This window comes from Sphaerodactylus townsendi, linkage group LG05 (genome assembly GCF_021028975.2).
Source record: "Sphaerodactylus townsendi isolate TG3544 linkage group LG05, MPM_Stown_v2.3, whole genome shotgun sequence".
Lineage (NCBI taxonomy): Eukaryota > Metazoa > Chordata > Lepidosauria > Squamata > Sphaerodactylidae > Sphaerodactylus > Sphaerodactylus townsendi.
In genome coordinates this window covers 92,184,853-92,207,493 of record NC_059429.1, presented here as the reverse complement: position 1 = coordinate 92,207,493, position 22,641 = coordinate 92,184,853, and the positions used below count along the sequence as shown (strand labels likewise).

The 22,641-nt window shown below is 42.2% G+C and overlaps 1 protein-coding gene across 3 annotated transcripts in view; it reads left to right on the top strand.

The window, feature by feature from the left end:
* INKA2 (inka box actin regulator 2) overlaps positions 1–19,183 on the top strand; it is a 35,025-nt gene extending 15,842 nt beyond the window's left edge. The window contains exons 1-2 of one of the 3 annotated variants that reach the window (XM_048498649.1): positions 15,115–15,388; positions 17,254–19,183. In XM_048498649.1, the coding sequence (XP_048354606.1) occupies positions 17,260–18,297 (1,038 nt within the window). In that variant the 5' untranslated portion in view covers positions 15,115–15,388; positions 17,254–17,259 and the 3' untranslated portion in view covers positions 18,298–19,183. Of the gene's footprint in view, positions 1–15,114; positions 15,389–15,423; positions 16,068–17,253 lie in introns of those variants that run through there. The other 2 variants (XM_048498650.1, XM_048498648.1) reach the window with 2 other exon arrangements.
* The last annotated feature ends 3,458 nt before the right edge of the window (positions 19,184–22,641 follow it).

Here is a 22,641-nt window from a genome sequence, read left to right as displayed (position 1 = left end):
CCTGCTGAAGTCATCCCCTTCCCAAACCCTGTCCTTCCCAAGCTCCACATCTCCAGGAATTTTCCAACTCGGAGGTGGCAACCCTAATTACGCTAGGCATTGGGTCATATTTTAGTCTTCGCTGGCAGAACATTTGAAACATGATTGCTCTTTTTTTCCTGCATTTGATCTACAGCTTTTTGGTTTCTGTTTTCAAAGACTGCCTTTCTCCCCTAGGCAACCCCTCCCTTCCCCAAAGTATAGCTTCATAAAATGGTTAATCAGAATTTCTGACATGTGTAAAAACCACCATGAGAATGAAAAGTCACTGCAGAGGTCCCAGTTTTGTGACAAATTGCTAGGTTGAAGCACAGTGTCCCTTTTAAACTTTGTTTGTTTGTTTGTTTGGGTATCTTATGTCAGGGGAGGTGTTAAACCTTAAAATGCAAATGCTGGACTGTTACCTTATAAAACTGAAACGTGCTGCAGTTGGAATTCTGGTTCACACATTTCTCTCATGCTGTTCTCCATTTGGCTGCTCTCAAGTATTATCATGAGTGTGGAAAGATAGCACATGTTCGGGTGGTATGCCAGTGAACTCAATAAGCAATTTCCATAAATGTGATGATTCCAGAAAAGTCAACAAAATTGTGACATATGTAACTGAATGCATTTGTGTATTGCTAGGACCTGCTTTACATGTCTTTGTGCTATCACATGCCTATGGAGACACACAGCTAGCAGAGTGCATGTGTAAATGGGCCTGAGCTTAAACAACATTGACAGTTTCTGCCACTGTGCAACATACATGCAAGAACGAAGGCAGGTAGAATTCAACCAGAGTTATTTGCAAAGCATACAGTGTCTTGGGGCTTTCCTACCAGCACCCTTTATACAGTCAAACAGCCCAGGAACTGTGTAGAGTCTTGCCTCCAAGTAAACTCTGTGTTAAATGCTGCTTGCATAAACACACCCTGAATATAAATATGCTGAAATTGATCTCTCAGACAAAGTCTGTCTAAACACCCACGTGATCACAGCTCCCAAAATAAACGTGATCTGAATGAGTGGAATACCTTTTTTGATGTCTGAGTAGGGTGTTTCCCCTTGGAAGCTGATAACCAATGAGGTGCTCATATTTCTTTCCACTTGGCTGTTATTCAGATAACTTGAATTGTCGAAATACAAGTGCTTGAAAGTTGTGATCCTCTTAGCTGGTACTTTAATTTATTAGGAAGTGCACAACTAACTGAATAGTAGGGCTCAGTGCATGGCAAACTTCACATTTAGACATTGTACCACATTCCCCCAGGTGACTTCTTATTGGCATAGGTATATTTGCACTATGCAACTGTTTGCATTCTTTTTTAAAATAAAGTTTGGTAATTATATGCTCCAGTTATTTTCATTCCAAATACATACTTAGCCAAATAATGTTTTAAAATTCTAAATAAATGTTAACATATTCACAAAACAATAGGTACATTGGTGTTAAGGGTCATAGCTTTATTGCTGTTCACTAAGGTTGCCAACCTCCAATTGATGGCTGGATGTCTTCTGGGATTTCAGCTGATCCCCAAGCAACAGAAATCAGTTCACATGAGAAAATGGCCACTTTGGAAGGTACACTGTATGGCATTATGCTTCAGAGAAGTCCCTCCTCTCCCCAAACCCCACCCTCCTCAGGCTCCACCCAAAAATCTCCAGATATTTCCCAACCTGGAGCTGGCAACCCTTCTGTACACCCATGTTCCAACTTGGGTAGATTGGGTTCCTCCGTATTAGCTACACATACAAAATATTTAAGACTTGAGCATTATTGGGAAGTAAAGGCTTTGTCTTGCCCAAAGTTCTTTGAGCTTATATGCTTGGTGTTTAAAGTATCAGGCTGGAATATTAAAAGGGTTCACATCTCCTCTTAGGTGAAGTTTATTAGTTGTCATTCGTCCAGTCCCACTCTCTTTCAGTGTAACTCCCTGCAGAGTGGTTCTGAGGAACAAATGTGTGAAGGGTTGTATGCCTGCTGCCCATAGCTCCTTAAAGGAAGAAGATTAAAAATACGCTACACACACACACGTACACACACACACAAACACACTCTTGTGGTACTTATTCATTTTTGCATCTGTCCCTCACCCCAACATTTCTGTTTTCCTTGAAATGACAGTGATACCACCAGAGGCTTTTTGAATCTTGTCTTGTATGGAACTAGGTGAAGTAGCTGCCACTGGAAAACCACTGGCAAAAGATATTTTCCCCTACTGTAAAAATTTAATAATTCGATCATAGCTACTAACACAACAGCTGCAAGAGAAAAGGCTCACTCTCCTCTTCCATAAAAAGTTGCTAATAGTCATATATCTTCCATGTTATTTCCTTCAGCGGCCACTTACAACTAGGCTTGCCAATCTCCAGGTGGCACATGGAGATCTCCCAATATTACCATTGATCTCCAGATGACCAAGATCAGTTCCCCTGGAGAAAATGGCTGCTTTGGAAAGTGAATGCTGTGGCATTATGGCCTACCAAGTCCCTCCCCTCCCCAGGCTCCATCTTCAGAATCTGCAGGCATTGCCCAACCCAGAACTAGCAACCCTATTTCCAGTCCTGGTAAAGCTGATTCATGGGATCGGGGGACCTGCCTGGAGAAATGGCCATGAGGGCCAGTGAGCTGCAATGAGCAACGCCAAGGGAGTGAAATTGCATCCTTTGAGATACGCTTATGGAAGAATCAGGAGAGAGCAATTTCACCTCTTCTCTTGGCTCACAGCAGCCCACTGACCTGTGTGTCTGTTATTCCAGATAGGTTGTAGAACTTCAGGAATCAGCTTTCCCAGGGCTGGAATAGACTTCTGGGTGAGAGGAAGGTGGGGAAGATCTGGCATCTACAAATGCTGAATCCAACCCATAATCGTCTGTTCATAACCTGAATCATTAGGAAGTAGCCTCATCACTCAGGCTGGGTGGAAGAGTAGTGGCCGGGGAGGACAAGGTGGCACTGCCTCCAAAGAGGTTATTGGTGATGCAAGCAGCGGGGGAGAAGAAATACTCCCCCACCCCGGGAAAACCTATAGCAGCATATGACTTTTGAGTGGCATAGGTCTGTACCACTGAAGGGGTACATTCCCAGGCTGAAACTGCACTGGGAGCTGACCAAAGTCATCTATGTCCCCATCCACACCAGTGCAGGCTCCTAAGAAGGTAGCATGCACAGCTGCTCCTGGGTTCAGGTGCTGCACAGTTGCATACTAACCCCTCCACCAGCGTATTTGCCCCTTATGCTAATGGAGTAGACACCCATGTTGGCTCAACACTGCACTGTTTCCAAAGCTCCATTTGAGCCCCTCCTTTGGATTGTACTTTTGTTTTATCCAGAGACACCCAATGCTAGAGAGAGGGGGAGCTTCACACTGCTGCACTCTGTGCTACTTTAGCGCATGTATCTTTGTTTTTGCCATCTGTTGAAAAAAGAAAACACAAATAGAAAATGTGGTAAAGCATCTATACAGTACCCAGTTCAGTACCCTGAAAGTACATCCTAAGAGTTACACCAGGGTTATATATTGACTATTTACAATGGAACAGAAAATGTCCTCTAAATAATGCCATGTAGCAGTTGTGTGAAGATGGGATGGAGAGAATCCCTTCAAGCTACTCTGTCAAGGCAGGTGTTACTAGAACAGCCCAATGGTCTGACTCATTATAGGGCAAATATTTACATGCAGTCAGTCTAACAATATCTGCATATAAACCCTGTGTCCCATTTTCATGGGTTCTGCTTCCTGTGCAAACATTTTTGCACTAAAGTGTACCAAACCCTGGATGCTCTGTAGAATGTGCCCTATCAAATCAATATGGTGAAGATTAGGGCAGGCATATGTAAGAATCCCATGTGGCCCCACGTCAGCATCCCCCAGTCCAAAAAGTCAGACATCAAATTCTGCTCAGCTGATGTCTGGCTCATAAATCCTGCCATGAAATGAAAATCTCTTAGGTGGATACATTGATCTTTATCCTTACAGATACAGAAATCCAATTTCCTGTCTATAAATTCAGTTGAAGTGCCAAGCAGCTACATCACAAGGTGGCTGGGTCTAGGATGCTCTTGTAAACGGCCGAGCCAAGGGCAGCGTTGACAGATATTAATTCTTCATGATTTGGATGTGACATGAACAGCATTAGGTGGCAGCATGCTTACTTACACACACACACACACTTTTGAAAGTATTTTTAAACCTGAAAGCTATGACAAAAAGTTGCTGTCTCTTCGTTGAAAGGAATCTACAGAAAAAATGTTTTCCAAGGATGAAAGGTGTAATTTTTTTTTCTTATTAAAACTTTTAAAGTCACAAATCCACCCAACTTAGGCTTTCCAAGATAATAAATAATAAAAACATTAAAAGAAGCTTTTAAAAAGTGTGTTTAGCTTGTTTTATTGCAGTATAATATACACAGCAAATAAAAACAAAACACATAAATACATGAACAGGAAGGAGGATCAGTGAGAGAATGCCAGACAAAACAGAAAAGTCTTAAGTTGCTGGTGGAAGACAATGATGGAAGGAGACAATGATTATCCCTGGGGAGAGAATTCCATAGTTCTAGTACAATGGCTGAGAAGGCCCATTCTTGAATTGCTATTTATCTGGCCTCAGATGACAGTGCCACCTGATGAAGGATCTCCAAAGATGACCCTAGAGGTTGGATAGGGTCACATGCAAGTAGGCTGTACAGAGCTTTAAGGGTCAATACCAACAGCCTGAATTGAGCTCAGAAGCAACTAGGAAGACAGTTTAGGTGAAACAAAGCTGAAGTGACATGTTCCCTACAACCCACTCTGGTCAGAATTCTGTCTGCAGCATTCTGCACCAATTGTGGCTGCCAGACACACTGCAAAGAAAATTCCATGTAAACCCCATCACAGTAGTCTAATGTAGATGTTACAAAAGTACACACCACAAGCAATCTTTTAGCCAGGAAAAGCTGCAGCTGACTCATCAGCAGAAGTAAGTGAAAGTCTCTCTTGGCCACCACTCCGTACCTCCTTTTCCAGCTGCAAGCCCAAGGCCTCCAGCACCCCAAGTTATGAACCTGCTCCTTTAGAGGGAGACAGCCCCATCCAGAACAGGAGACACCTCAGTTCCTGGGTCAATCTCTCCACCCATAGTGTCTCCTCAGCCCTCATCTGTCCCAAAACATGCCAGGAAAAGATTTTAAGTGCCAAATTCAATGTGTTGCATGTCCCTCACTTTTGCTAAAGACATATCCTGTTATTTATTGATTGAATAGAACACTTTATATCAATTTTTCCAAACCTTAGTGCATTTAAATAACAATGAAAATAACATAAAAATACAACAGAAAAGCCAGAGTACAACACATCTAGAACAGCCAGATATAAAGCAAATAGAGCAACTGCCTTTTGTATTAAATGCAAAATGTTTGGCAACCTTTCTGGAAGCTTAGGAGGGATATAGGTTTTCAAATAACCTATGAAAGAAGATTCTACAGTTTAGATTCCAGCACCACAAGAGTATTGTTTCTGGCTGCATGGTCTTCCCTTGATAGAATGACAAGGCAAGCAGTCTTATTGAAGGAGAAAGTAAGTTGAGGCATTAGAAAGACTGAGGCCAAGTTTCAGATGTGGGCTTCTATGCATTTCACGCCGGCAAGAATTCTGCCGGCGTAGGTGGAGGCCCGCTCGCATCGCTAGTGTGCGAGCTGGGCCCAGCAGAGGCCACCGCGAGAGAGGCGGCTCAAGACGGAGTCGCCTCTTTTCTCTTCCCTCTCCCACTTACCTCGCCTGTCGTCGTCCTGCTGGCCTCCTAAGCCCGCCCACGCTGCCCTCCGACCTCCAGGGGTCGGAGGACAGCGAGGGAGGGACTTAGGAGGCCAGCAGGACGACGACAGCGAGAGGTAAGTGGGAGAGGGAAGGGGAAACAGCGTGTTCCCGGCGGTGCTGTTCGCACCGCGCCGCCAGGAAGACGCTGTTCCCTCAAAAACAACCCTTTAAAGGGTTGTTTTTTAGGACGGCCTGACGCCGCCCTGAGGGAGGGGAAGGGCAGCCAGGTCGGCACTGCTGCATTTCAGCAGCGCCGCCTGTGCAAACGGCGGCCTGGGGGCGGCGTTTTTACCACCCCCAGGCCGCTGTTTTTGGCCCGTGCGGAAACGGCCTCAGTAACCAATTGCTTCTACAGTGTGTTGAAGGTGGTCTGGGGGCTGGATCTAGAAGTGACCAATCATCCAACTAGATTGGCAGGCACATCTAGACTGGCAGATTTGGTGATGGAACCTGGGGAAGGCAGGGCTTGGGGTGGAACCCCAGCCAGGTGTAACACCGTAGTCTACTGTCCAAAACATCCATTTTCTTCAAGGGAGTGAATTTATGTTGTCTGGAGATCAGTTGTAATTCTGAGAGCTCTTCAAGTCCACCTGAAGGTTGGCAGCTCTACATGAATCCCTGGCATTTTTATCATTGATTTTGCCTCTTGCAGCAGATATTTTGTGGCTGCGCCCATCCCCCTGTGTCTGAAATCCAAGATCAAAACCATTAGGGATGTCTGGATTATGTGGTGATGGGTATAAAACAAGTTGCTGAATCAAAAAAGAGAAAAACTACTGGCATTCTCATTTTGCAAATATGAAAGACAGCAGCTACTGATATGACTGTTCAGCACTTTAAACCAGAGAGCGAAAGAAAGATATAGTAGTTCATATACTAACACATTTGGAGTCTGCTGTAAGGCTTTGCAGTAGATAAGGAGTTAATGGAAGCCAATCTGGGTAAAAGAAATGCACTCTTCACTCAGTTACCAGTGTTTAAACTTGAGATGTGTACTGTCCCTTCTTTATTCTTATACCTTTCCTTCATTAAATCTAATCTGTATTTTATTCCTTCTCTGAAAACTACTTCACTACATTTTAGAGGCCTGATCTTTGTAGTGATCCCATTACCCCTGGCATTATTCTATCTGGACACTGTGTTGTCAGAGAGCGTGCTTATTTTATTGCAGCTTAAAGGCTGTTCGCACAATACATTTCTCATCCTAACAAACAAATGTTATGTATGAACTGACAGGTCTGTAGCCAACAGCAGTTCTCTGATTGTGGCAGCAGTCTCTCTCCCTCCCTCCCTTCCTCCCTCGCCCCCCCCCCCCCTCCGGTCATTGCAGTTACAGAATCTGGTGCTGAAAATCTTCTCTAACAGACGTATTCTGAAGTGGATTTTATGTGAAAGGCACTATTAAGTGAGAGAGCTGAACTGGAAGCAAGATTCTGCTAATAATCTTTGAACACATCTCTTGCGTATAAAGAGATTTTTGTCTTAGAAGACTGGGCCTTCCCAGTTTTAGGGCTAGATTTCCAGGATATGAGCTCAGATAGGGTTCTGTGACTTCAAGAAGGTTTTTGTTGGGGTTGCAGCCAAATTTGGTAGATTGGTTCCTTACATATTGTCTAACACACAAATTAGACAATTTGTCTCACACTCCCTGCTTGCTGAGACCCCCACCAAGGTGAGCCAGGTGGCAACCAGAGACAGCCTTTTCACTCATGTGGGGGTTTCATGCCTCTCCTGCTCATCCAGCATCCAGACCTTGACAGGAACTGTGTGGAATACCAATAGGCCAAAATCCAGGGGTTAACAGCAGTCCCCAGCACCACCTTCTGAAACCTACTCTCCAGATAAGACTGGAACCACTGCAGAACAGTGCCTTCTGACTGCAGTCCAGAAGGATACCATGATCAATGGCATCAAAAGCCATTGACTGGTCCAGGAGATCAACAGAATCATCCGGTCATCCACCAGGGCAACCAAGTCTACTTCAGTCCTATAACCAGGGGAACTCCACTGGAAGGGGTCTAAACAAATTGCTTCATCCAGAAAAGTTTGGAGTAGTCCAGCCAGCACCCAAACAATCACCTTGCTCAAAAATGGAACCTGAGACTGGTGATAATTATTGAGATTTCTTGGGTCAAGGGTATGTTTTGAGAGAAATGGATGCACTACAGCCTCTTTAAAGGCTTGTGTGGCCATTCCCTTTCTTAAGGAAGCATTAGTCAACCACTTGGCAGGATTGCCTGGTAGCAGCAAAGGGACACTTGTTCCAGTAATTGAGAGGAACAGATAAAGTCAGGTAGAGTCTTGTGTGTTAGTCAGATGAGGTCTGATCCAGGAGGAAAGCTGAGTCAGCTCCCCGTCTTAGCTATTCCTCCTCAAGTCATGAAAATGTTGTTTGTAGCTTATCTGTATGGCGCCAACCTTAAAATACCTTTGACTCATATGTCTAAAAGGTAAAAGCCTTGGCGATTACCTTGCAGGGAAATAGGATTAGCACCCTTTGGCTAAATTCCCTTTGCCCTGTTTCAAGCTGCAGAGAATTACCCAAGGTACATTTAGTCCCAAGCAGATCTGAAACTCGTTAGCTCTGAATCACTCTATAGGAACTGTACTTTTTCCTTAACACTCCACAAATCATACAACTCTGAGGATATATATATATAAATGCTCTGCAAATCCAGTTTAGTGGACATTTCATAGCTGCATAGTTGCATCACGTTTTAATTTACTCATAGGACTCTTAGATGATTAAAAGCCCAGGATATTCTCTTATCACTGTACTATACTAATTCATCAGCAGTAGTATGATATGCATTTCGATGATGCATAGTGAAGAGCCTTGCTACAGGGTAACAGCACGTTCACAGCTGGAAGAGAAAACAAGTGGTATTCATAACACTGAAGAATGGGATTGTTTATTCTTACTGTAAAAACCAAAATGAGATTAAATAGAAGTGAAACTAGTTGATTATCAGTTTACAATTTTTGATTCAATAAAGAGATACCACTGATTAACTATACTGTAATATTAAAAAGAATTAACATTGAACTGAAGATGGCAGGCTAAACATGGTATGTCGCCTTCTCCATGTGGAAGGGAATCCCTCTTCTATGATCACGACCCCTGCAACATGTGCAGATATTTAAAAACACAGTATGCTTTCTTCTTCAAAACAATTTTTTATTCGTATGCAAAAATATGCAGATTTGGTTCATGAAAGACACAGATTTTCATTTCCAGTTTATTTTGAGAAGGGAAAATGGGATCGGATCACTTTGTATTGCAACGAACATTCTATTCAATCAGGTTAGAAAGAGCTATCTTGATGTTCCACATTTTGCTTTGGTTGTTATAGTACTTTTGTTTATTGTTCTCGTTGATTTCTTAATAACAAAATTCTTGGGCCCGAGGAGGACTGTACATTTATTCTTCTTATTTTAAAATTTATAACTCCTCAAGGTAGCTAACAGATAATAAAATAACCACTGATAATTGAGTAGTCACTGTATCACTGTATCTTCTTATCTCCAGAATGTGCGTGTATGTGTGTTTGACTGGTAGTAGGAATATTACTATAGTGGTAGGATGCTGTATCAATAGATCTACTATTGCAGGAGTCCCCAGTCTTTTTTATCTGTGGGCACCTTTCAAATTCTGACAAAAGGTGGTAGAGCACCACCATGTAATGGCCACCATGGAAAGCAGAGCCACACACAAAGGAGGCCCAAGTACAGTGTACAAGAGCAGTCATTTTTAAATGCAGTGGGAAAGAGGAGAATGAAATTGACACAGTGATTGTAGCTGCCACTGAAACTTTAGTTTAATTTGCACAACCAGTCAGATCTCCAGTGGCCAATCAGAAGCCCTGCTGGGTAGGAGCCTCACCTGGCCCCATTCACTAAAAACACTTGGCAGGCACCAGGAAAAGTGTCAGCAGAAGCCATGGTACTCATGGGCACCACTTTGAAGACCCTTGTACTACTGATTTTTAAAAAAAAGCTCAAGTGGGAGGTGGGGTTGGATTAGTAGTATGCAGGTAAGTGGCAGGCACCTCGCTTAAAGATAAAAGTAAATGTTGATACTGATTTCTGTTGCCTAATTATGCAGGGAAAACGCTTTTTAAAAAACCCTTCGTTTTCACCACAGCTCTGATCCAGTTCAGTGCCCCCCAGATGAACTTACGCAGAAGAAGTATCTAGAGGATAGTCCATTTGTTTTTTATTATTTTCTCTGAAAAATTAAATACACAGTACACTTTTTTCAGCTATGAAATCTGGTACAATTGCTTTATCCCTCCTTTCCCCCCAAACTTCCAATTGTAATGATGTCACTTGGCCTAAAATACTTTTGTGCTGATTATAGCATCCTCCTCCAATAATCCCAATATTGTTCATTGAGGGCTCTGTTTCCTCCCCCTCAGCCACAGCAAGTCCCCTTTTCCTGTTCCCAGGGTTTCACTTAGCAATAACTTCCTCTCACAACACCTCTTTCACCCAACAGCTGGACATCTGTCTTCCTTCCAATTATGAGAAGCCTCTCCTGGTCTCTCGTTCAGCTGGGCCATGTTATCATTTCCCTCTCCTTCAATTTGTACCAAAATATTAGCATGCTCCCAGACAGCACAGATGTGGTGACAGGCTAGAAACAAAAACAAATCCGACTTATGGGGACTGGCTGAGATTGAATTCCGGGGCTCCATTGCAAACTCAGGCTGTTACTGAGTTCAATCTGTGGAGAGTGAATCACTGACTATAGGAGATGAACTCTCTTATATTCATGTCCAAATCTTGAAATGTTTAGCAAAAGAGAGAGACAAAACGTGTTAATGCATTTTAAATCTAGGGCCATTAAAATAGGGGAAATATGATGAGGGGACAAATTTTGGGGATCTTGATTACTTGGAGGGGACTTTTGATCTGATCTTTTTAATTTAATGTTGTGTGATGTTTGGGGGATGTCTGTGTAATATAAAGGTCCAGTCCAAAACAAACTGGGACAGGGCACAGCCCTGTTTTCCTGTGTTACATGTATTCATCCTTAGTCTGTATTATCAAACTGAACAAGAATTTCGAGGAATGTTTGAAATGTTACAGCTTTGCCCATTCTGAAGGCTCAGGGTGGTACCAGAGTTTAAAAAGACAATCCTTAGTGCTGCTTCCCTTCTTCATTGTAGCCCTTCAGCTCTATTCCTTTCACATCCCTTGCCCCTTTTTATCAAATTATACAAAAGCATAGTTTGTTTGAACTATAACTTGTATTCTGTTTTGAGTATTTCATAAAGCATGCACAGCTTATATATGTCACATACTACATGTCTGTAAAAATCCCCACTTTATCTGAATCAACCTATAACTTGCTTATACATCCAGAGAGTGAATCAAAGGTTGAAGCAAGCTTTGCAAATAAGGCCACAAATAATACCACACAAAAATGTTAAGTTATCAGAATTGATAATCAAAGAAGAAATCAAGAGTCCCCTTCTTTCCACTCTAGGAATATACTCCTCAGCTATCCAGAGCTATGGGCTGACAGAAAGTTAGGTATCTACAGCAATGACCTAACTTGAAAATTGCAATTATAATTCAAAAATTGCATTATTCAGAGTTCTTACATTTCCCATTAATTCTGAGAAATCTTCCTTAATTCAATGAAATATGTTACAATTTCAGGAAGCACCTCTCTCTCTCTCTCTCTCTCTCTCTCTCTCTCTCTCTCTCTCTCTATATATATATATATATATATATATATATAGAGAGAGAGAGAGAGAGAGAGAGAGAGAGAGAGAGAGAGAGGTACAGATAGATATAGATATATGTGTGTGTGTGTGTGTGTGTGTGTGTGTGTGTGTGTGTGTGTGTGTGTGTGTGTGTGTGTGTGTGTGTGTGTGTGTGTCAACTTCCTTCAGTGGAACTTTGTCTGCAGAGTCTATTATGTACCTTCTGTGCCTTGTTATGCAAGGATCACATAAATAAAATATTGAAGCTTCTCATTTTGTTATGGCCTCCACATTAAGATCTCAACTGCAGAAGTCTGCACAAATGGAACAATTTTTAGTATACATTTTGAGTAAACATTTTTAGTGTAGACCCTTCTTCCATTATCGATGTAGCTTCCTAGGAGAACATACTCAATGTTTAAAGATTTGAAATGGTTCTCTTGTAACTTCCAACAATATAACCCAGGACTGAAAATACTACTGTCCATGTCTGTGACAGTCTAAATTCAAAGAAGTGATATCAGGAAACTGGATAGTTTGAAGACCAGGCTGCCAGATGAAGACCCTAAGAAGACTTTTCTAGAACTACAGCAATTCCAGCACCCTCTCCACCATCTCTCATTGTAGTTTTTGCCATCACAGAACTGCTGTGACAGACGAAGATGCAGCTGCTTGATATATGAACCCTCAGAGTCTGAACTTGGCAACCCTTCTAAAAACAGTACTGAATATATTGATTTCATTTTATCACCCCCTTTTCCCAAGATACTTTTTGGTGGCACACATCTGCTACTACCTCTCACTTTTTATCCTTCTCACAACAACCTCCTGTGGTAGTATAGTCTGAGAGTTTGCAAGGGGCCATCCAGCAAGTTTCCCAATTTCCCTGTGATCAGGCCAGTACTGATATTATTTCACCACATTTCAAATGCTAAGACTAAGAGCAGTTTGGCTTATGTGTTTACCTGCAAATCATTTTACTAAAAATCAGCTAAGGACCAACAAGGAATCCTTGGGAGAGGGGTTGGAAATCTCAGCACATACCAGATGGGTATCCAGAAGTCACCTACAGAACACGCCCAGTAGAGATAGGGTTTCTGCAGTTCTCACCTGTATGTCCCACCTAAAACCTCTTTAGCACATCATTCTGATGTTAAATGATCCTTGTCTTTCCAACTCCTTGCCGGGTGGTAGGATGGACTTCTTTGCAGATACCTCCACCATACACACACAACTTGAAGCAGCATCTCATCAAACAGTGTACCACCTAGTAAAGATACAAGGACCCTGCAACAAATTCCCATGCCAGTGCTGTCTTTTTCTCCCTGTATACCATTACTGCCTGACCCAGTAACTTTAGCCCACGAGCCTGCAACCTGCGGCTCTCCAGATGTTCATGGACTACAAATCCCACTGGCCATGCTGGCAGAGGCTGATGGGAATTGTAGTCCATGAATATCTGGAGAGCCGCAGGTTGCAGCCCCTTCTTTTAGCCATACCATCAAGGTCTCATTTACCTGTATATTCTTTATTAGCAGCTTGAATACTCAGGTTCAAATCCCCACTTGGCCATGGAAGGTTACTTGGGCCAGATCACATGCTCTCAGCCTAACCTACAATATAATAGAAGAGAGGAGAATGGTGTAAGTTGCTTTGGGCCCAGTTAGGGAGAAAGGCAGGTTATAAATGAAGTAAATAAAGAAATGCCAATATATATCAACAGTGCCCTTTGTCAGTCGCCCACCTAAACAGTCCCTATAGGAATGGACACAAAAATAAAAACACTCAGTGAGAGAGCACTTCAGTCTGCCTGGAGTTTCAGTAATGGACTAAGGTTGCCATATGTCAGCAACCAGTTTCATAAGGAGACTCGAGTATGAAGCTATTGCATTTGAATTCATGTACAAATTGGGCTCAGCAAAAACTGGAAGTGGATAGCTCACTTCACATTACTGGGCTTTTGTGCACTCACTGCTTGCCTCAAGGCTGTTTGCTTCCCAGTGGGGTTTTCTGGAGGTTTTCTGAATACACAAGAGGTTGGGCTGGAGTACTCACTCAGTTCTCATTCAGCAGAGGCAAGCTGGTCCATAACCACAGCTTTTATTTGCAAGGAAGGCATCTTTTATAACCATCAGCATTAGCTAACATATTGAAATCAAGATCTCCAAACAAAATCACCCATAATGGGAAAGGAGCAGAGTGTTCCTGTTATATACATATATACACAACAAATGTACCACCCTAGCAGAGCCCCTTTTGCCTACTCTATTACATTTTAAATGGGTCCTTTTTTATTTATCCAAAGTACTCCTGCCAGTCCAACAGTGACAAAAGTTTTAATTCTACATGGTTGTTTTCCTGAAAACTCCCCCCCCCCTTTTCCCCCTGGCATCCAATAGTTCAATAGACCAGTCCCTTGCTCCATTAATAGACCTGCAGCATTACAAAAATAAAACCCATAAAGTGCTCATAGGAACAAGTTCCTTTAGACATTCTGCAGGGTGAATTATACAACATCTTTGCATAACTGTTGCTAGAGCACCACAGGCTGCATCACGCTGATTCTCTCTTTGAGGTTTTATGCTGTACTGCAGGCTCAGTATGAAATTATATCACCATAAATGCAAAATATGGAAAATTGGGTTAAGGGTAATGGTAGTGTATCTGCCTACTGTTAATAAATCACGATGGTAAGTATTCACTGAAACACTGCTTCAAGGCGCAAGGCGGGTAGGGCTCATTGGTTAAATCTTTGGCCTTTTTGAATTTGATGAAATTTTTGTTAAATTTTATGTGAGCTTACATTTGCTTTAGTGTGGGAAACTGTGGGAACTGTTATAAGTAGTAGTAATAGCAGCAGCAATAGTACAGGTGGGAAATGACTAGGCAAGGATACTGTGATATATCTAGTGGTTTAATATCATGATGCTGTGGCCCAGTTGACTATGGGAGTGCAAACAAAGGACTGAACATGAGATTTTCTTCCACTGAGGCACAGTTTCTTTCCAAAGCTATTACATTTGTAGTTACATTTGAATGTCATCTTTCCTCATAGAAACACAGAACAATGGATGGGATCCTCCAGTGAGGTAAAGTTTGTTTGAAATACAGTGGCTGGCTCATGGTCCCCTGTGAGCTTCAGAACAGGGTATGGATAAGGTCTCTATAGACTCACCAACATCTACCAACTTTGTCCCACTGGTTTTCTCATAGAGTTCAGAACTGTCTTGTAGTGCCATAGCCTCAAACAGAAGTGTCTCCCAACCCTGCAGCCAAAGAACACTCCAAGGGTAAAATCTGGGAGCCATACGCATGCAAAGCATATGTTCTTCCATGCAGATATGGTCCCTTTGGGGGAAAATATAGGGAAAGGCCTTTTCCCAAATTGGGAATTAAACTGAAGCCACAGTAGTGAGGATGCAAAATCCTTACCTTTGGACAATTAGACATTCCATTTGTGATCATTTGCTCCCTTGATGAAAGCTGGTAATTAGCACCTTTGAAATATTAATAATTCCTAATAGGTCTTTGTCACATGAGGCAAGCATTATGATGATACCCCCCTCCTTCCCCCAATGTGGGGAGTTAATTGAATCAATGAAGTGAACAGCACAGCCATTCAGCATATGCTGACTTTCTGTTCAGCCCCAGTCATTACTGCAGGACCCTTTGTTACTCATCGTCACTTGATTACACCACTCGGCCTGCGAGGAGATTTGATGGGAAGTGTCCAATGAGGGCTCAAGCTGTTTCCCAAGCCAGCTTTGCAAAGCTTCAGATAAAAAGGGGGCTTGCCATTAATACATCAGGAAAGGTTAGGACGAGAGAGGCATAACAGCAAATCTGGAAAGAGGTAAGGTGATAGTTTTCGCTGAGACTTAGAGAACAGATGGGCCCCCAGGAGGTTCTGTGAATGGTAACATAAGAGCTTTTTCATTACAAGAATGTGTTATATCTGATGCACTTGACATAGCTGTACTGGGGTTTTATTAAGAACTAGTCAAGAAGGGCACATGTACATGCAATCAGAAGTTAGGGAGATATTCTCTACTTAAACCTGATAGCTATTAGTTTGCAGTCTGGCTGACAGATGGTTTCTCAGCTTCTACATCAACTGTTTTCCCTGGATTTGATTTTGAGCCTGAGTTATTGGAGAAGTTGTTTCATGTTTGTGAGTGTGCTTAACTAGTTTTGCAGAAAGGTTTCTGTAGATCAGTAGCCTTTTCGATCTCGCCTGGTGAGATTTTGCATCTTTGCTCCCAAGGAAACAGCAAACTGCTGGCAGCCGAGCTAATGTAGCGAAATAATGGGAGATAATGGCTGATGATGTTGCCAGCCATGCACACAGGTGTTAAAGGGACAGCTGCAGCATAAGAGAGCTTCCCAAAAGACTGCAAGGAGCTTTTGAACACTGTACAATGATAACTCACAGAGATACAGGCGTTTCTATGCCTTTGTGAACCTGACTGCAAACCTCAGCACCTCCAAGAGCTCCATCTTTTCCTTCAGCCCTCCAGCAGAGGGAGAAAAGAGTGAGTATGGCAGCTGTTAGAAAGTATGGCCCATTGGTTTCATGATGACACATTGAGAATGAGATCTAGTTCGTCCATAAGTGAGAAATACAGTGACAGGGGACTGTGTAGGATTTAGAAGCAGGAGAAAATAGCTGACCAGTTTAACATGGCATGCAGATTTTCAATGAAAGAAAGAAAGAAAGAAAGAAAGAAAGAAAGAAAGAAAGAAAGAAAGAAAGAAAGAAAGAAAGAAAGAAAGAAAGAAAGAAAGAGGCATGCTAACAATGGATATGTCCAGAAACAAATATAATATTTTTTACAGTTCCTGAAGTTGTGGCTACTTTTAAAGATATAAGAACGATGATAATTGACAATGTGATTGCATTTGTCTATCATTTTTAGCCTGAATTACAGTAGTAAGACCTGATATGAAGGAACAGAAGATGAAATAGTGCTTGGATGGTACACCAGGGCTGCTGGAGAGACTTACATGATTGAATGCTTCTCTGTGTAAAAACATTCCTTGTGCATAAAAGCCCTAGCAGGTCAGGGAGAATAGCAGGCTCTCCCTTTTCCTGATGCGATAGTGTAAGGAATGTTTTATAAGGAAGATTTAACCGTGTGAACTCCCAGCTGCAATTTGAAGTGCTACAGTTTAGGCACAGGCTTACTCCTTTGATGTTTGTGAGAACTAGTCCAACGTCGCAGTATTATAGCACTGGTTTTTGAAATGAACTTTATCTGTATTTCCTCAATTTGATGCTTTGACTCTGCCAAGACCTGGGTGTACCTCTTTGAAATGTCATCTGAAATAGTCTGTGGTGGGTGATTCTTTAATTATAAATGTAATTGTATGTCATAGGAAAATAGTGAACTCGATGAAGTCTTACATTTCCAACGCAATCAAATCTTAAGAGGCAAAAGGGCGTGATGAAATCCTGATCTATTTTCTGAATCTTATAGGTTTTTTGTAAGTAGGCTTAGAAATAAAAATAGTATCTGCTACCAGAAACATGCTTGTCAGTTTGACAGCTGCATGTGAAAGAAAGTTACTCTAGTATATGATATTTAGCTCCACTTATGACTCTCAAGTGGTACAAATTACAAGTGGTAGCAGAGTTCTCGCTTTGTTGTCACTGAAACTTGTCCTTTATTCCTCTTTCTTCTTCAGCACTAATTTGGTATTCTTTTCTTCCCCAAACAGTTATCCATGAAGGAGGTTGGGGACGGTCTGCATGAACAGATGAACTGCATGATGGGTGCTCTGCAAGAGCTGAAACTCCTCCAGGTCCAGACAGCCTTGGAGCAGCTGGAGATTTCAAGCAAGCCAAACCAGGTTTCAGGAATTGGCCAGCATACGTATTGTCAGAGCAATAAAGAAGTGCCAAGGTTAAGATGCGAAGCCACCAGGCAGAGTGAGAAACTGCTGGGAACAAGTTCTTTGGAGAGCTGCAGCTCTTCAGCTTTTTTATGCTCTGCTCAGATGCCACAGCCTACCAGCCCACTTTACCACATTTCTTTGCCACATAGTACCCATGAGCACATGACTTCATCCCTTAGTAGCATGAGCAGTGACGACTGCTATCATACCAGTGGGCTGTCATCAACAGTGAGCACAGCAGAGTACCACTCACCTAGAACACTTGATTCATCCAGTGAGCATATGTCTAGAAGCTGGTTTTCTCATGATACAAGCAGCCTCTCTGAGAGTAAATTTGGATGCCAAGAATGCCAGTTCTCTGATGAGACCGATGATTGGACCTCTTCACTAATGTCTCAAAGCAGGAACCGACAGCCTCTGGTCTTGGGTGACAACATCTTTGCTGATTTGGTTGGAAACTGGTTGGATTTGCCAGAGATAGACAAGAAAGGGGAAAAGAATGAGACTTTATCAGGCAGCAAATCCCAGGAGTTCTACAAGAAGTTTTCCCTCACAGCCAATATATTTAAGAAGTTCTTAAGGAGCGTCCGACCAGATCGAGACAGATTGCTGAAGGAGAAGCCTTGCTGGTTGCCAGCTGAAGACAAAAAGGCTGAAATCTTAAAGAGGCCCAAAAAAGTAAACAAACAGAAGGGAATTTTTTATTTCCCAGTTCATGGAAACTTATCAAACACTCAGGACAAAGCCGAAAGGTGCCAAAAGAAGGAAACTAGCAAGGTCAAGTCTAAACATTGTACCAAGGAGACCCACAACACAATAGACTACAGTCAGTCAGGGTTTGATTTTAACACAGCTGTATGGGTCTGAATTGCATCATGCCATCTCCTTTGCCAAACAGGTCTGTTCCAAAACAGACTGGGAAAGGTATTGGAGATATTTGCCATGTATGGACTGGGATAAGGGAAAAGCAACAATGTTCCTAGAAACAGAGAGTTGGATCAAATCACATTGACTAATACAACTTTAAGGAGAACTGTGCCTGTTTGAAAAAGGAAGTCAGATTGTTGGCAGAATCTCTCCAGAGCTAATACTTGTGGTAATTTTTCTCTGTTTGAGGACCAGAGGCATGTCTTAATTAGTCAATCCCTCTGTCTTATCTCCTAGAGATCTCTTGTTTGCCACTCATAATATTTAGTTCATTTCTAATTCAGGTGGGAACTGAATGTTAGGTAATCAGTGTGTGTTTGTGTGTTTAATTTTTGTGTATGTTAAATTCTACATTTCCTTGTGTGCACTAAATCCTAGGTTATTCACTAGGTAAATGAATAAGCACTTATTGGTTCAGTTGAGAGTGAGGCTTGAATTTCTGTAACTCCAGGACTTGAACAATGGCTGAGAGAAATTGGCTTGGCCCAGTCATTGCACTGAGTATTGATTGCTCTTTTCTAAAGTATTATATCTTGCTCACCTTCCATACTCTGAACTGTCCTTGGGTGTGTCTGAGGAGTGCTGTATAGTGAGTACAAAATTGTTGCGGCTATCAGGTTACCATAAATTCTTCACCCCTTCATGTTGATCTCAAAGCCTTAAAATTCAGATTCCACACTGAAGTCCCAAGTTGCAGTAGACCCTTCCCTAGTTTTGTTGTTCCATTTCACAATTTTTTTTGTATCAATTTAGTCTTGTGATAATTAGTTCTCCAGCAATCAGCTGTCCAAGAATGTACTAATAAAGTGATGTTCTTGTCTCCAAATATGGTTGGGTGGAATTGTTTGTACATTATGGGAGACTTACTGAATAATTCAGTAAAACAACCTGAATGTTAAGTCCAAAAATATATTAACAGAACAAATAAAAAACATAGTTACACTTTCATTGGGCTAGGTCTATGGTCCATCTACACTCCAGTATCTCATCTTACTCACTTGAAAATATTTAGACCCCAGTTGTTAGCACATTGATCTTAAGATGGACAGATGAAAAGTCTGAGTATTCAGATGCAAATGAAAAATCTCCACAATGGAGAGGTATTAGCCAGTCTCTTGCCTTTAGAAGCAAGAATTCCTGCTGAACTATTTTAGTCTTGATTGTTCTGCCACACCTATTAGATGTCCATTACCACTTTTAATTTTGGTCTGAACCTTGCCCTGCACCACTTGATAATCACTGGGTTGATCATTACAGATGAATGTGAATGGCCTTCCCTGAAGTATTTGCACTGAATGTGGTATCAGATGATAGGAAAGTCTGAGACATATGCAGCGGCAGACATGTGATATTGCACATGTGAATTGCTCCTCTTGAATGCCTGTATTCTCTATTCAGACCACTTTTTAGAGAATTGCCAGGGGATTTGTTGAAACCTTGACATGTTGTGGCATACCAGAGGCCTCACATGTTAAAACGATGTCACAAATAATGGCTTATACCATGTATCAGTTATGTATAAGTGGCCCCACGAATTAGCTTTGAGCACATTAAGACAAAATATTAACACTATGGCAAACACATTTCACTTCCCACAACTTGTTTTGCCTCAGCACTATGATCCAGAAATCTGCATATGTCAGTATTTGTATATGCAGACATGTGGCTTTCTAGAGTTTTTTGGCCTCTGCTCCTTTCAGCAGAGGAGGAAGATCTGCATTTGCCAAGGCTTGTGCTACTAATCTCCCTTCACTTAAATATAGCAAAAAGTGGTGGGACGCAGGGGTGCTCTAAGAATCAGAGCTCTGCCAGATGAGATCCATTACCGAAGGCAGATGTCTGTGAAAGAATGAAGTTATATCCCCAGAACAGCCAACCCAATTTGTTAAAGGAATCAGTTTGGCCCATGTTGCTTTTTTAGGTTTGAAAGCAGCCTATTATTCCCCAGTGTTTACCCCCTAAATTTAATATTATATGTATATTTATATTAGTAGTTCTGCCTTTATTTTTCTTTTACAGACCAGGACTGCACTGCTAATCTATTTTCAGCTTTATTAAACCATGGGAAAGGCAAAAAAGTAAAAAAAAATTAATGCAAATGCTGTCTGTTGAAATTTCCTAAGGCAAACAGGCAAGTTGGAAGAGCTATCAGGAGAGTATATCTGCATGGATTTTTCCCCTCCTTTCCACAAATGAGTTAAACATAGGCACAAGAGACACACTAGTTTTTTGCCCATACAAGGAATCAAAAGCTGGCAAAGGAGCTCCTGTGGGCACAGAAGTACGCAAGTACTTTTTGCCCCCCTAAAGCCAGGAAGTAGATTCTTCCTCTTTCCCTTTCAGTTTCCCCCCACCCTCCAAGTTGGCTTCTTCCAGGGCTATTAATCATGTCTTTGTGATGGTAACAGCTGGATGCCTTCTAGCTGAGGGTGAACACTTCACATAAAGAAAATGCAAGAGCACATTTGGGGCCAGGTGTGGCACTGACCAGTATTTCCTCAGTTTCATACAGATGTGAGGCTTTCCTCTACGTTGTTTGTTAACTCAAAACTGTCTAGGTAGGCTGCAGGTCTGAATAGAAGAAGAGTGGGAAGAAGAAGCTGGTTAAACTCCTCTGGTCATTTTTCAGTTCAAAATTGCTGTCCTCGAGCTGCTTTTTCACCTAGACAAAGAAACATACACAGGTGCTTTGGGAAGTGCAGATATCTTCTTGTATCATTAAAAAAATAATCTTTGATGATTTGTATCTGAAAAAAGGAAAGATTAATCATATAGATCTTTCTATATGTATGTGCACTTTTTCTACTTTTATTCTCAGACTCAGTTCTGATATAAGACAAAGCCATAGTTTACTTTAGTTATGGTAAACTAGCGGGGCCCGGCCATGCGTTGCTGTGGCAATTATCCTTCTCATCACAGTCTGCAACTCACACAGATGTCCATGCAGGTCCAATGATCCGCAGCATAGCCTTTTGGAGTGGTCAAATGGAATCCCTCTCCCTTTTCAATTCACATTATTATATGGTGCTATCTTGGTTTTTTAGTATAAGGTAACCCTTTCCATTCCACAACGGAACTCTCCAGAGTGTGAATCCCGCTGTCCATGAGGCTGGTTGACATGCACAGTCCTGGCTTGGGTAAGGCAGAACTGGGGCAAGGAGGCTATCCCAGTCAGGCAGCAGAGGCAGGGTGGTGAGGTGCTCAGATCGAGGCCAACTCCCTGGGTTCTTAAAGGGCCACGTGAAAAAAAGCGGAGCCAGTAGTGTTGGTTCGCCCCCACCCCCCGGATTTTCTTAGAAGAAAAAGGCAAACTCCAGCTCGCTTTTAGTAAAAAAGCTGTGGCGAATATGGGTGAGGAAGTGGGTAAGTGGTGGTTGGATGTGAGGAAGGGCAGAGTGAGGTGTGTGAAGATGAAGTGGATGTGTATGAGAGTATGTGTGTTGTGTGTTAGCAGTGGGTGAGGCACCAAGAGTGGAAGTTACCTGCATGTGTGTGTGGGGGGGGGGGGATCCCACCTGGCGTCTCACACGGCAAAGTGTGTATGTGTTTCACTTCCAGTCATATTACCTAACAGTGTTACCTACTTCTGTCTTCAATGCTCATCTCTGGCCATCTGCACGAACATTCTAAGCCCTCATACCAACCCCTCAGGCCACAGACAGGCTGCACGAACATTCTAAGGGTGACAGTTAAACACAAACAGCTTCATGGCCTGGTGCGTCAGGAAAAAGACGTTTTACCTGGCTCAGGTATGGGCTTTCGGTGATTTGAAGGTCCGATTACCTGCCCGCAACGGGGAGAGACGTCATGTGAAAATTTTGGAGCGATCCGTCCAGCCGTTTCGGCGTTAGGGAGTGACTAACAAAGTCACTGTTTGCTTTTTATATATATAGATTTGTGGAGACAGGATTCAGCACACAAACAATCACTTCTGTCTGGGTGGCCTGGACAAATGCTGGCTTTATCACCTTTGCTCAGGCCAAATGTCTCTTCGGCTGGGGAGTCAGAAAGGGCAGCAGCTGGGAGCAAGCCATGTTGTTTTGTGTTTATGCATTTACATTTATATTTTAAATTTTATTTTATATAAAACCTTTCCACTCTATTAGAGCTCTCAAGATAGAAAACAGGTAAAAAGACATTGCAAATCACTTTATATAGAAAAGCAATTAAGCAATTAAAATATAAACAGGAGACTAGAGATCTCCGGGATCACAACTGGAACTCCAAACAACAGAGATTAGCTCCTCTGAAGAAAATGGTTGCTTTGGAGTGCGGTCTCTATAG